Source organism: Lampris incognitus, chromosome 6 (assembly GCF_029633865.1).
Source record: "Lampris incognitus isolate fLamInc1 chromosome 6, fLamInc1.hap2, whole genome shotgun sequence".
NCBI classification, from domain to species: Eukaryota; Metazoa; Chordata; class Actinopteri; order Lampriformes; family Lampridae; genus Lampris; species Lampris incognitus.
Window position 1 is genome coordinate 13,336,493 of NC_079216.1, and position 15,753 is coordinate 13,352,245.

The 15,753-nt window shown below is 45.3% G+C and overlaps 1 protein-coding gene across 1 annotated transcript; it reads right to left on the reverse strand.

The window, feature by feature from the left end:
• Positions 1 to 5: 5 nt before the first annotated feature.
• nt5dc3 (5'-nucleotidase domain containing 3) lies at positions 6 to 15,361 on the reverse strand. Its single transcript, XM_056282039.1, has 13 exons — positions 15,040 to 15,361; positions 14,363 to 14,547; positions 13,470 to 13,544; positions 13,116 to 13,171; positions 11,131 to 11,221; positions 10,876 to 11,013; positions 9,811 to 9,871; positions 9,438 to 9,540; positions 7,957 to 8,058; positions 6,369 to 6,450; positions 6,180 to 6,266; positions 3,295 to 3,435; positions 6 to 74 (listed from the first exon to the last, which is right to left on the reverse strand). The coding sequence occupies exons 1-13, from the start codon at positions 15,323 to 15,325 to the stop codon at positions 6 to 8; spliced, it is 1,476 nt and encodes a 491-aa protein (XP_056138014.1). The 5' UTR covers positions 15,326 to 15,361.
• Between the last annotated feature and the right edge of the window lie 392 nt (positions 15,362 to 15,753).

A 15,753-nucleotide genomic window follows, 5' to 3' on the forward strand; every position in this document is an offset into this window, starting at 1 on the left:
TGTTTTTACCTCATGGTTTCTCTTTCTCTGATCCATTCCTGGACAACGGCTTGAGATGCTGGATCCCTGTGCACCTGTTATACAACAGCACAAAGAGGACTGGAACACACGCGTGCTAGCATATAAATAAACAAATGTACATGAATGTATTCATAAATGCAAAGGGAGAGAGGGGGAAAAAAGGCAGCAAGAGACACAGAAAGGCAGAGAGATGGAGAATGAGAACGTCATAGTGACAGAGAGAGTGAGAGGGAGAGAGTGAGAGAAAGAAGCGTAAAGGGATAGAGTCCGAGAGAAAAAAAGAATGAGAATGAACAAAAGAAAGATGCAGAAAGGAAGCGAGAGTGAGATCTTCACAATACTTTAATTTTTTAAAAAAAAAACCATTAAATTTGAGTAAATTTCCTACTGCTTTTACACGGCAGTCCTCTTCTGCTGCCTCTTGGATCTTCTGCACCATGAGTCCTCTCGCCTTTGGCATTGGCCTTACGCCATCTCTTGGTGTTGTGGCTTCCAAGTCCTAGCCATCCTTGACAGACTACCCCAACGATCTGATGTTTCCAGTACGCTTCTGTGTCCCTCACTGCTCCTTCAGGCTTCCACTTCCTGCCATACTTAATGGTCTTGTTAGCATGCCAGACTTTCTCATCCTCAGACAGGAGCATTTGTACTGACTGCTCTTGCCTTGGTGGCTTTGAATTCTTCCACCACCGATAAGACTGGTAAGCAGAGCTTGGAGGTCTTGTTGTACAGGTTGACTGAGCTGAAAGTTGGAGGGACACCCAGCCATCTTTGCAAGAATTTGTTGCAGTCTCCTCATTGCTTCCACTTGAGCCATGGGGAAGTCATATAGTAGTAATGGCCATTGCATTCTGGGTATGATGCCATACTGGAAGCACCACACCTTAAACCTTCCAAGCAGCTGGTTGTTGTCAATTACCTTGAGCCAGATGTTTAGCTGAGCCATGACATCTTTGAGGTTGCTGCTGTCCTTCAGGGTGCTGTCATAATTCTTTCCAAGACATCAGATTCCTTGTTCTTGAATTGTTGAAAAATTAAAATGCTTTTGTCAGCTTTCCTTTCAGGATACTTCGGCTCCAAGAGTTTCCTGGGTTGAATTACATCCGTGACCATGTAGCCATCTTCTCCAGCGAGCTTAAGAGCCACCATGTTCCTTGGATTGATGGAGTCATCACATTTATATCATCCTCGAATGCTCCACAGGCCAGATGTCTTATTCCGTCATCCACTTTTGGCCCTCTACATTGCAATCCTCCTGCCTTTAGTAGCAGGTTCATGGCAGCCACAAACAGGACCACCGATATTGTGCATCCTGCCATGATGCTCTTTTCAAGCCTCTGCCATTTGGTGGTGAAATTTCTCATGGAGAATCTAATTTTTAGCAAATTAATGTGTGACATCACAAGCTTGACTTGTGAGCTTTACCATTTAATTTGTCCCTGTGCACAACTTTAACAAGCATTTTATACATTGACCTTCTATTTGGATTTTTAAAAGAAAACTCAGAGGAATTCCCACCTTTTAAAAAGGCCCTGTACAGTCCTTAAAATCTGGGGAAATGTACATTGAAGGGAAAACATTCTCATGAGGTTTAGCAGAGCCATTATAATACTGATTCAACAGTGTTTGCTCACCACTTGTGAGAGCTTCTCTTCATTTATCAAGCAGCATCCAAAGCAATTGAATCAAGTGCAACTGGACTTGGTATATATCCGTGAAGACGTTTCACCTCTCATCCAAGAGGCTTTATCAGTTCGTGCCTTTCTGACTAGACCATGTCAGAAAATGTGTTACCAAAACTATTAATCTCCTCTAATGAATATAAGTTTACATTCTGAGAAATACTGTCCCTTACAGAAACATGATCAGATTCAGCTTCAGATTGACACTCCATGTCAGCCACATTATCATGGTAACCAGCAGGCTTCATCACCTGCTCCTCTGCCTCACTGTCCAGTCTGACCTGCAACATCTCAGCCTCCTGTACTGCAAAATGCTCTGACCTCCACATAGCTGCACTGTCCTGATCACATGTTCAGCCACCACCTTCCCTGCTAAATTATCCTTAGACACAGAGCCCCACACACCAGCAGCTCAGACCATGGAGCCACCAGCCTCACTCCGCACAGGGGGAGCAGTCTCAGGCAGCGTCCGTTGCCCACTTCTCCCCTCCCCGTTGTCAGCCGCATTGGCCGCAGCGACCTGTTGCCCACCATTGTCAGCCACATCTACTGCAACAGCTTGTTGCCCGCCATTGTCAGGTGCATCGGCCTGTTGCCCGCCATTGTCAGTCACATTGGCGGCAGCAGCCTGTTGCCTGCCAGTCTACCACATCAGCCGCAGCAGCCTGTTGCCCACTGCTACCCCCCCCCCCCCACTGTCACACACATCTATCTGTCTATGTGGACAAGCAATCCACTTGTGACCCACATCTCCACACTCAAAACACTTCATACTCCTGGAGCTAGCATATACCCTATAGAAACCCTCCTCATGCTTAACATAGAAAGAGGCATCTCTGAACGCACAACACGTCGAGACACCCAGTGTTTGAGTCAGAGGACCAAATACACGAACACTTGTTTCCGCAGAGACTGAACATTCTTTAATTTGGTGTCCTTACAGCCCAGACTAACTGTCTGGAATCCACTTGCAAACCTCCCGAAGCGCTTCAGGTCTTGCCCCAGCACCTCACTGGAAATGAAAAGAGGGACTCCAGATGTGGGGATCCAGGTGGAAGGCACCGCCAGTGGGTAAACTAGTGTAAAGTCATCATTTATGAACAAGCCGTTTTCTATCAGCTACTTGACAAACCCCTGGCCCTTCATAAATACAACCACTGCTTTGTTTATTCGTGAGGCATATGGGATTTCTTCCATGCCCTACCTGTTCTCCTACCACCAACAGCACCGTGGTACTGGGCCGCAGTACTACCCTCACTCTGTGCCTCAAAGACAGGGACGGTGTCTCAAATGACGCCATGCCTGCCAAGAAGCATGGTTTACCATCTGCCAAAAACAACCACCGAACACAAACCAAACTACAATAAGAACAACCATAACTACAAAATAACCATACAATAAACACAGTAGGGGGAAGAAAAACTGAGAAAAAGTCAGACTCTCAGTCAAACTTACCAAACTCTCCACTGCCAAACTCCCAGCAAGCAGTGCAGAGCGAGAGAGAGAGCGAGAGGCAGAGAGACAGACAGAAAAGCTATCCGAGGCTGAGCACTAGGGAGACTCATGCAGGCCCTGGATGTGACTTCCTGACCTGCATGTGTTCGATGAGTCCAGTCAGAGCTTGAAGCCAGGTCATCATGTGGACATACTGCTCTGTGTTCATTATCTTGATCTCCTTCCTCAGCTCAGGAATAATGGCCCCTGTCCTCCAGCCATGCTTCAGAGTCAGGTCCTGCAGAAAAGACAAGGACGCTAAGACCTTACATCTTTAAAAAGGGGCTGCCTGGAATATTTTGGCTATCTTAAAGGCGCAAGTAGAAAACATCTGCAGGGGATGAACGGTGACTCACACGCCGTTTCCACCAATGCAAACCTAGTTCTAGCTCTGGGCTGGTGGTAGTGCTGGTTCACAGTTGATTCAACTTGTGAACCTTCTAAGAACCAGCTTGCCTTTCCATGGGCAAGAGCTGGTTAAAGAGCCACGTCATTACGTCACTGTATATGTCTGTATATGTCTCTGCTTTCCCATCAAGATGAGGCAAGATATCAACTGTGTAGATTTCAAATTTTTCACAACTTTTCATATGCTATTTCATCATTAAATTCACGTCTGACATTTTTTGAGGTGAGAAATAAACAGATTGGTTTTCGCATATTGTCTGCTTTTACAAAAATTGATGGCGAATCAAAAATTTTCTTTCGGAGTTGAGAAGCTCCACAAATTGGCAGCCAGACAGCCAGCCAGCTCAAGAGACCAGTCTCATAGACAAGAGACTTTTATTTCCCTGTTGACAGATGTTTTTTTTTTAAAATATAACACAAATGTCCATTATAAAATGAACAGAACCTGTGAGTATCTGCCTTGTTCTCCTGTGAGATGATTGGTCTGAAATTTACAAGGTTTCCTTGATTTCCTTGATTCCCGGGGCGCTGCACCACAGCTCCTATACCACAGGATGGGTTAAATGCAGAAAATAAATTTCACTGTAACCTACAATGACAAAATAAAGTGGCTTTCATTCATCTCATTAATCTTTGAATATTTCTTAGGGCGAACTATTCTGTGATCTTTGTCAATGTTTTTTTAAGCATAGGATTTCAGATAGTTATACTAAAATGAGGTTTTTAAATGCAGAAAAATTCACTCTGTCAAAGTCTATCACATAAAGTATGTGCTGATAAAGCCATTTGATTCCTATCAAACGCTGATTTGAAGTGTCATTACTGAGTGTTAAAGGGTGCATGCATCATTCGGCAGAACTGATTGTTGCTGCCTAGTAATGCCCCCCCTATTGGTCTTGTTGGTCACAATAATCCCGCCCCAGCCCCTGAAGTAAGCGGTTCTTTGTTCTAGCCCAGCAAAGAGTTGGTGCCACTCTGGAACCAGTTTTCCTGCCCGAGAGCCAGTTCTTTGGCTGTCGAAACAATAAGAACTGGTTCGAGATTAGGCACTGGCTCCAAAACCAGCCCTCAAACTGCCTTGGTGGAAAAGGGGTATCATGGCTCTTTAGCCCCCCCGCGCTTTCTATGTTAAAAACATAGGAGCTAGGTCAGCTGGGTGTTTCCCCCCCCCCCTTTTTCACCCCAATTGTATCCGGCCAATTACCCCACTCTTCCAAGCCATCCCTGTTGCTGCCCCACCCACTCTGCCAATCCGGGGAGGGCTGCAGACTACCACATGCCTCCTCAGATACATGTGAAGTTGCCAGCTGCTTCTTTTGACCTGACAAGGAGGAGTTTCGGCAGGAGGACGTAGCGCGTGGGAGGATCACGCTATTCCCCCCAGTTCCCCCTCCCCCCTTTACAGGCACCCCAACTGACCAGAGGAGGTGCTAGTGCAGCGACCAGGACACATACCCACATCTGGCTTCCCACCCGCAGACGCGGCCAATTGTGTCTGTAGGGACACCCGACCAAGCCGGAGGTAACACGGGGATGCGATCCAGCGAGCCCCGTGTTGGTAGGCAATAGAATAGACTGCTAAGCTACCCGGATGCCTGTTGGGTGTTTTTCTTTATTTTTATTTTTGGTTGCTCTTGTTTGTGGCACCTCATCCCTAAAGACTTGGCTCACAAGCAAGCGTGTTGTGTATCCACAACTTTTCTATTTGCTTGCTGTGTAAATTTTGATTTGAAGGTGTTATTCACCACTCAGTGATGGAGGTCAGGACTCAGGTAGAAATTACACACAGCACCTTGAAAATGTTGACCTTTTAAAAGTTTTATGCTTCCTTTTAGCTCAGTTTCAAGCCCGTGTTTCTACCTTTGAGTAAAAATGTCAGTGTATTCCATCTCACAATGTGTCTGTGTGGCAAGCAGGTCATGGTTCGAGTGTTGGTATGGAGGCAGGGACATTTGGGAGGGCTCAGCCTGGCATTAGGTGCACTGGCAGCCAATTAGAAAACCCTGGCATCAGAAACTGAACAGTAAAGTTGACGAGCTTATTTTGTTTACTGTGTTCATCTGTAGTTCCACAGAGTATCAACATCTAGCGTCGAGCTACCACAATGATTTATTCACCCCTTTCCTGCTGCGAAGTTGCCCAACCCCTTTGAAATTCGAAAAACTGGTCAACACAATGGGTAATACATCTGACTGCAGTGCATTGTGTTGTGGGATTTTTCAAGGTTGTGTACTGCAGGTTGTTTACTACTGTTTTTTCATGTGTAATTCTGTACGATGTCATAGGTGTAAGCCGTGAACGTGTATGCCACAAGTTTTTTTGTCTCTGAAGTATTCATCCATAGTTGGTTAGGTTGACAACACCGGCTTTAGACTTGAATAATGTACAACTTGACAGAAGTGAGGTCTGACTGGCGCTTCAGGATACCAAGTCAAACTATCATAAAATGCACCGGTAAAAAGGTATTTCCTAAGGGCCCCTCTTGGGCTAGAAGGCTCCTGTGTTGCAGTTCGGTATCAAAATAATCAGTTATAACGAGTTATCTTTTCAGGCAGACTTCAGGTTATCTCTCACCGCGAGGTCACTGTAGATGTGATCTCCAAAGTAGAGCACGTTGGACCCTCTCCACCCAGTGAGTCTCAGGAACTCGTACAGGTTTCCCTACAATAAACAGACAGACACACCCAGATTGCAAGAGGATCAATAAACTCCCCCGAGGTAATACGTGGTAACGCCTGATGCGATGACGCCCTGGGACAAAACCTGTTTGTAGATCTGCCCTTTTTCCAAGCGGTGAATCCTGTCCCACAGCAAAACCCCTTTATTTGTCACACGTCGGAAAGGTCTAGAATGAAAAGATATGGGCACAGTGACCACTCATTTGCAATCGTGGTAGCTTCAACACAAACGCATACAAGCATACGTATAGCCTGCAGGAACATGCGTTAATATACACTCACCGGCCACTTTATTAGGCACACCTGTCCAACTGCTCGTTAACGCAAATTTCTAATCAGCCAATCACATGGCAGCAACTCAATGCATTTAGGCATGTAGACATGGTCAAGACGATCTGCTGCAGTTCAAACCGAGCATCAGAATGGGGAAGAAAGGTGATTTAAGTGACTTTGAACGTGGCATGGTTGTTGGTGCCAGACAGGCTGGTCTGAGTATTTCAGAAACGGCTGATCTACTGGGATTTTCACGCACAACCATCTCTAGGGTTTACAGAGAATGGTCCGAAAAAGAGAAAATATCCAGTGAGCGGCAGTTCTGTGGGCGAAAATGCCTTGTTGATGCCAGAGGTCAGAGGAGAATGGCCAGACTGGTTCGAGCTGATAGAAAGGCAACAGTAACTCAAATAACCACTCATTACAACCGAGGTATGCAGAAGAGCATCTCTGAACGCACAACACGTCGAACCTTGAGGCAGATGGGCTACAGCAGCAGAAGACCACACCGGGTGCCACTCCTGTCAGCTAAGAACAGGAAACTGAGGCTACAATTCGCACAGGCTCACCAAAATTGGACAATAGAAGATTGGAAAAACGTTGCCTGGTCTGATGAGTCTCGATTTCTGCTGCGACATTCGGATGGTAGGGTCAGAATTTGGCGTCAACAACATGAAAGCATGGATCCATCCTGCCTTGTATCAACGGTTCAGGCTGGTGGTGGTGGTGTAATGGTGTGGGGGATATTTTCTTGGCACACTTTGGGCCCCTTAGTACCAATTGAGCATCGTGTCAACGCCACAGCCTACCTGAATATGGTTGCTGACCATGTCCATCCCTTTATGACCACAGTGTTCCCATCTTCTGATGGCTACTTCCAGCAGGATAACGCGCCATGTCATAAAGTTCGAATCATCTCAGACTGGTTTCTTGAACATGACAATGAGTTCACTGTACTCAAATGGCCTCCACAGTCACCAGATCTCAATCCAATAGAGCACCTTTGGGATGTGGTGGACCGGGAGATTCGCATCATGGATGTGCAGCCGACAAATCTGCAGCAACTGTGTGATGCTATCATGTCAATATGGACCAAACTCTCTGAGGAATGTTTCCAGTACCTTGTTGAATCTATGCCACGAAGGATTAAGGCAGTTCTGAAGGCAAAAGGGGGTCCAACCCGGTACTAGCAAGGTGTACCTAATAAAGTGGCCAGTGAGTGTATGTTAGTCAACTGAACATTTGCAAACAGGTTCACGTCAGCTATATTCAATATTTGTATGGAGTACTAATACTACTCAAACTAACACATATATCCAAACCAAACAAAAAAGAAATAGCAAACGGTAAGTTATATTTACCTACTTCTGCCACACACACACACACACACACACACATACTTTCTCCTGTCGTTAAAGAAGCTTGGTTTGTCCGCCTGCACAATAACAACATCGAACAGATCCCTCCAGTCCTTCCCTACGATGTAGTTCATTCCTCGGTCTCTGAAAAAAAAAAAAAAAAAAAGAGGACAAATTTTACCATAACACACCTAGGAGAGACTTGTCTCACTACAATTTGAACATTTGTCGAGATGAAACTCCACCAAATCATTTCTTCACTGTTGTTTGACCATAATGGACAGCAGATAGTGGTTAGTGATACAAATATGAAAGAACTATTGTGGGGCATCTGGGTGGCGTAACGGTCTATTCCGTTGCCTACCAACAAGGGGATCACAGTGTTACCTCCGGCTTGGTCGGGCATCCCTACAGACACAATCGGCCGTGTCTGCAGGTGGGAAGCCGGATGTTGGTATGTGTCCTGGTCGCTGCACTAGCACCTCCTCTGGTCAGTTGGGGTGCCTGTTCGGCGGGGGGGACGAACTGGGGGGAATGGCGTGATCCTACCATGCACTATGTCCCCATGGCGAAACTCCTCACTGTCAGGCGAAAAGAAGCGACTGGTGACTCCACATGTATCGGAGGAGGCATGTGGTAGTCTGCAGCCCTCCCCGGATCGGCAGAGGGGGTGGAGCAGTGACGGGACGACTCGGAAGAGTGGGGTAATTGGCCAAGTACAATTGGTTTAATAAAAAAAAAGAAAGAAAGAAAGAACTATTGTGTACCAGCTATCATTAACTCAGGAATCAGGAACATCTATTTGTCATTTTATTCCATGCACCTGTGCTTATGAAATGAAATGAAATATCGTTGCCCGCAGCAGTGCAACACGAAGACAAAAACAGATCCCAACTACCAGAACGCTTTATTCCAAACTACAAAAAACTACAAAAACACATATATCCAACATATCCAAAAAAAATTAAAAAATTCACTGTCCAAGAGAGCGAACGCCAAGAGGACTGTCGGACTGCCGGTCTGCATGGGCTAGCAATTAGCTTAGCCTGCTCCGCTTCTGCGAGGAAGCTCAAGGGAAATATGTAATTTCTCTATTTGGTCTTTCTGCACTTATACACACAATGCTCTTATGTGGCTTTGAGAAAGGTTACAAACTGCCAAATTTCATTGAACCTGTTGCCAGTTTGTTGCTGAGAGGACAGCATATAGCCAGCGAGGTAGCCAAGGACATGCGTTGGATGTATTCTTTGATTCTGAGAAGTTTTTGGCAGTGGCTCAACACAGACGGCACTCTGTGCCATGTAGCCATGTTTCAAAAAGCCCCGTTTTTTCAAATATCTAGAGAACCGAGAGTTCTCAACTGGGTCTCTATCGACTTACTTCAATTAGGGCGTAACGTGGCCAAACCAGTAAAGGCCTAGTTAATGCCACACTCAGCAAGTTAAAGCAATGGCATGCACAGACAACATGCCTCAACCCATGGGTACACAGTCTACATGAATGCAGATTGAGGACAAACTTACACAAAGTCAAATGGGCTGTTGGTAATGAGGAACATCTTCTTTCCATGTTCGGTGAGCTTCTTCAGCACAGCTTGGCTTTGTTCGCCATAGCAAATATATTTCTCTGGAGAAACCGAAAAAGACAAGAGTAGGAGAGAACAATGTATAGAAAGATATAGATAAGGAGAGAGCGAGAGAGAGAGAGAGAGAGAGAGAGAGAGAGAGAGAGAGAGAGAGAGAGAGAGAGAGAGAGGAATTTTAATTTTGTGTGGAAAAAAAACACCCCCATGTCTACATTTCCAGATAACTGCCTCAGTAATTACTTCATAGATAAGAGAATTCATGACGATTAAAAGACATTAAGGAATTTTCTGCACGGCAATAGAATTATTACCGATATCTGCTTCCACAGCTCGGTACATAATGCCCTTGGCGTGAACATCTCCTATGGCCTCCTGTGAAGAGAGAGGGGGGGGGGGAGAGAACCTTCAGGATGTCACCGACACAAAGTTAGCATTCAGCTCGAGCAGCAACATTTGTTCTGTAAGTAAAAGGCTAAGTTTGTGAGCATAAAGAGGGCAAACAGTTTGTACTGGAGTGAGTACAACTCTGAATACAAATGAAAAGACGAAAAAGCAACCCCTAAGGTTTGATTCAATTACCGAGCTGGGTCAGAGACTTTGAAAACAAAACTTTAATAAGTACCGATACATGGTTGTGCGGCAGAGGTGAACTACTGCCGGCTCATTTACCGACAAAATTAACACGAAGACCGCATGAGGCGTGCATCGTGGGAAGTCAAGAGTGACAGGATTAATCATTCATTGCTGAAGCAGGGCTGACTGCGAGAGGGGAGCAGGGCGGGCGTCCTTGTAAAAGAGGGAAAAAGTTCGCTCTGACAGAGATCAGTGCCACTGAATGGTGAGTGCGGGGGGGGGGGGGTTTAATGACAGCGATCTGTCAGAAATACTGCAGTGTCACACTGAGCAGACAGGACCTGCTTTGGCAGCTGCCCCCCCCCCCAAGGAGGACCGTGGCCCCCCTCTGTCCCTCTGAAGGAGCAGAGCCACCGGAGAACAGACGCAGATGGTGGGAGGCAAGCACACACACACACACACACACACACACACACACACACACACACACACACACACACACACACACACACGTTCTGCTAAAATTAGAAGTTGGTTTTCAACAGCTAAAATTAAGGCTGCCCTTCTTGTAGAAATCATCAAAATAGCAACAGAGTCATACACACACACACACAAAATCCAACATGCAAATTACATTAACATGTGCTAGTTTTCCACTGCCCATGTTGACACATTTGGAGCTGCCATCCTGGTCTTCTACTACGTCTGAAGGCCACGCGCCACCTAGGTCAAACAGCAGGCGAACACAAAGGTTCGCGCCAACAGTAATTAAACAAGAGAGGATGATATGAGTGCCATTTCACCTTCACGTCTTTGTAGAGATGGACGGGTTCATAGTCAATGTTGTGCTGCATGAAGAAGTCATTGACACAGGACAGGAGGGTCATCTCAGGCAGGGAGAAGATGTCCATGAACTGTTTCATGGTGTGACCATGAGAACTCTGCAACGTAAGTGGGAGGTAACAGTGTTCAGGTGATTGACATCGTTAGACTATGTACCATCAACCTATTATCAAAGTTTATGTGCAATTAAGGGCAGGTGTGGCGACAGTCTTCACCTTGCCGTAGAAGTCACTCATTATCTCCAGAGGAACGTGGCAACCATCGTACATGGCAATCACTTCCTCATCAGGTACTGGATGAAGACCTCTGCAGGAGAAAGTATATAAAGGTGCATGATTAAAACTACAATCTTGAAGATTTATGTGCAAGCAAATTTCCTTTTTGATAGTTTCTTTTGCTGGTATATTGAGACAATAGCTAATCCGCAAATATCAAAATGATCAACCCTTCTGTTGTTGCTCAGTTTATCAGTTATTGCCTGGTGGAACTTTCTGGGGAAATGTTGCAGAACGAATAGCATTTTATTTGGGTGGCACAGTGGCCCAGTGGTTAGCGCTGTCGCCTCACAGCAAGAAGGTCCTGGGTTCAAACCCTGGGGTTGTCCAATCTTGGGGGGTCATCCCAGGTCATCCTCTGTGAGGAGTTTGCATGTTCTCCCCATGTCTGCGGTGGGTTTTCTCCGGGTACTCCGGTTTCCACCACCATCAAAAGAAACATGCATGTTAAGGTTTATACTCCTGTCTGTGCCCCTGAGCAAGGCAATAGGAAAAGAACTGGAGTTGGTCCCCGGGCGCTCCATGAAGGTGGCAGCCCACTGCTCCTAGCTGCACAAAATTCAGTTACTGCAAATTAACGCATCCTAGCTGTGATCAGAATCAGAGCTAGGATGGGTTAATTTGCAGTAACTGAATTTCCCCAAGGGGATTAATAAAGGAAACTTAATTATTTCTACTCCATAGCAGTCATATGCAGCAAAGTTGTTGCTAACAAACAAATACTGCAGACGAAAATAAAAAAATCCTTTACCAACAGATACTACATACATCATGAGGGCGGTCTGACAGGACGTGGAAGCGGGGCAGGCTAAGCTAACTGCTAGCCCATGCAGACCGGCAGTTCCGATAACACCGAGGGCGGTCTGGCGGCGGCCTCGCCTAGCCTTGACTGTGTTTTTGGTGCCGTCGTGAGGAGTGCGGGGAGGTGTGTAGAAGGCTGGGAGAGCTAGCGTTAGATCGGCTGAGGGAGCTTGGTCTGCCCAAAGACCACAGCCCTGACCAGAGCTTTGCCTGAAGAGGAAACACCGAGGGCGGTCTGACAGGACGTGGAAGCGGGGCAGGCTAAGCTAACTGCTAGCCCATGCAGACCGGCAGTTCCGACAGTCCTCCTGGCTGGCGTTCATTCTCCTGGACAGTGATTTTTTTTTTTAGATATACGTGTTAGTTTGGATATATGTGTTCTTGTAGTTCTTATAGTTTTTGGATATGTGTTTTTGTCTTTGTGTTGCACTGCTGTGGCCTGGGGGAAACAATATTTCGTTTCATTTCATGTGCGCAAGGGCATGAAATGAAATGACAAAATAAAGTGTTTCTGATTCTGATCATCAGTAACTGAAACCCAGGTTCAGCCATGTTTTTTGTTTGCCGGTGAGGAAGGTGCTGATACGACAGCACTGGTGACTCCGTTTCATTTAGGATGAATTTCAGGGTCTTGTAGTAGTCAAACACCAATTCCATTATCAGTATCACCATAGGTATTCATTTAGCTAAACAAAGTCTCTAAATTAGCTTGACTGTTTCGTTTTGAATGGATCTCTCAGATGTGGAGAGGTCAAACGCCGATGCAATTACCAGTACTGCCGTAGCTTTCAGTAAATGAAACAAATATGAAAAATAAAATAAAAAAATATCATCTTTAAATATAGAATTCATATTACTTCACAGGAATTCTGTAAAACTTCCCAGCTTGTCCTTCATGGACAACGGAAACCGAGTCGAAAGATCTCGGATTTGAAAAGCTGACAGTGAAACAGATCTCTACACCTCACCTGGTTTCAAATAGTCATCATTTTGTCAAAGCAAACAATAGTTACACAGCAGTTACCTTATATTGTCGCTGTACATATATATTACCTATATATTATAGAGACCAATATTCATGTTTAGCCACAGATATAACTTGTGGAGTGACAGTGTGTACATACCTGTATACCGTTCCCAAATGAATGTAGTGGAAAGCGTCTATTTTCATCAGCAGTGCCTAGAAAGAATAAATGTATGGATAAATGTTGTGATGCATTGTGTGTTACCACTATGTCGCATCACTGTTCCTGTTGTGTTACTGTTTCGAATGTCATACTGCAGTCATCACTGGTATTTATTGTTAGAGGGATGGGGAGACTAGTAAATAAGCATCCCACTGTTTTTCAACACTTCCTGTTTTTCAACACGTCATAAAAATGTGAACTTTAATTTACACTTGAAAACAGCCTGAGGGCTAAGATACTTGAAAAACACGTTCAACCTCCACTTCTTATATGCCATAAAGGCGCACTCACCTTCTGAACATCATAATGCAGTCCCCTTACAGCAAAATTGGGGATATACTCATAGTCTCGTAGGGCCTCTGGGTACTAAAACCAAAAGTAAACCAGATGTTAGCAGGCGCTTTAAGCAGAAGAGCTGGGATAGCACTGTGCCTAAATTGCAATAAAAACAAGGGGTTACTTTCAATAAGGTCTAAACAAAATAGCAATATCAACAGAATAAAATAAAAACCAGTAATAAAAAAATAATAAAAACAGAATTTTGTGTATGCAGGTACATGAAAGATATGACAATAAATTGTTCCTGATTCCTGATAAACCAAAAGCCTAATCCAAAACCCATCCATATATAGTAATACAATGCCTGATGGTGTCATACACTTCTACTAAGCTCTTTATCTACCTTACAGGGACGGTTTGTTTAACATGGAACATTCATTTTTCTTTTTTCTTATTTGTTCAGGCCCTGTGACGGCTTGGCGGCCTGTCCAGGGTGTCTCCCCGCCTGCTGCCCAATGACTGCTGGGATAGGCTCCAGCATCCCCGCGATCGGGATCATTTCAATGGGCTAAAACAACTGTAATTCTTTACTGTTGACCGCATAGCAACTCCACCATGGCCATCAGGGCTAAAGTGTCTTGCTCAAGGGAATCTTGTTGATGGATGCTAGGGACGGGGAACAGATTACCTCAAATATCTTTTTCTTTTCTTTTTTTTAATATTTGGGTTTAATCCCATCCCACAATTTACTTTTAAGTCGGATGGTCACGACTTAAAAGACCGACTCTTTCTTCATGTGGACCAGACGTTTCGTTGATGTGCCAGAGATGAAACAAGACAGAAGGACGGGCAGGTGCGTGCACAAAAACACACCCACACATATCACACATACATCACATACACACCCTGTGCTTAGTGATGAGGATGTCCCGTGCTATGTTGAAGATGAGAGTGTGCAGATGGCTAGAATAGAAGGCCAGGGTGTAGTCATAGTCGAATCCGTAGATCTCCACGTCTCCAAGGCTCATCTCGTTGTTGGCAAAGATTGTGTCAGGGTTGACAGAGTTCCTGCATATAACTGGGATCAGGACTGAGAGGGAAAGGGGGGGGCAACTGTTGTGGTTACTGTGTTAGAACAAGGTTTATTTTGTAGAATTGTTGCAGACATCTGCATCGTGAGCGTTCATAATGTTACTATGAAGGGAATAATTGTCTCAAAATGGACAGGAGGCATGCATATGGCGTATTCGATGTATGTCAACAGTTATGAGCGGTACTATCACTGTATTAATGAATATCAGCAATATGGTTTATTAGGTCTACAAATGATGGGCTGCATCCTGTGACGTAACATTAGGGAAGGTCATACAAAGTGCTGTTTCTCAAAAACTGTGTGCCAGAGAGCTTGCAGTGTTTACGCCATGAAAACCATCTTGGGATGCGGAGACGACAGTCCCACTGTCCCGTTAGTCATCGCCTGAGTAATAAAGTCTGCAATAGTTGATTTGTGACGACAGCAGCGCCGTCTCCTGGGTGGCAAGACATGTGTGGCGTGTCTCGGCTCTAGCACTTGTGCTCATACCTTCAGCCTGTTTCTTGGTGTCGTTATAAACAGACCACAGCCAGTCGGTCATATCGCGGCCGCCTGAAGAACTGGTGCACATCGTCGATGCTCCGCATTTTCTGCCACCGAACCGCCGCGCTAATTCAAGCCCGCCTCCACGAGACGCACCGCGTTTCCATGTCCGACATCTGAACGATCGGCTGGCGAAACTCGAAGTGTGCAAAGCGTTGTAAAAAAGGGACAACTTTGGCAGGCAGTCCTTACGCTTTAAAATGGCTGTAAAGGACAACGACAAGGTCGCCATGGCTTTCTTCCTCGAGTCGCTGCCCGTGCGCAGCTCGTGCCGGATCTCTACGCGGACTGCGCGCAGGGCTTCCCAGGCTCCTCTGTAAATACAGAAAGCGACCGGGCCCCGGACTTGTTGGCCTCGTTGGCCCCCCTACGTCACTTCCGGGTTGTGTAACGTCACAGCATATCGGCCAATGAGAGATCGATGCGTCTGACGGCTGTTGAGCAAGCGAGCAAGATTTTATTTATATATGGACATCCAACATGTTTCATTTGGTCAGAAAAGCAAATAAGTTCAGAAAAAATGTATATTATCAACCTTCTATTAATATTTGCTAAATTTCATATTCATTGTACCAAATTTGCACACCAGCGTCCAAACATTAGTGTATTCAAAGCACGTCTTTCATCCTATTTAGGATCTTTAAAATAATGTATGAATCC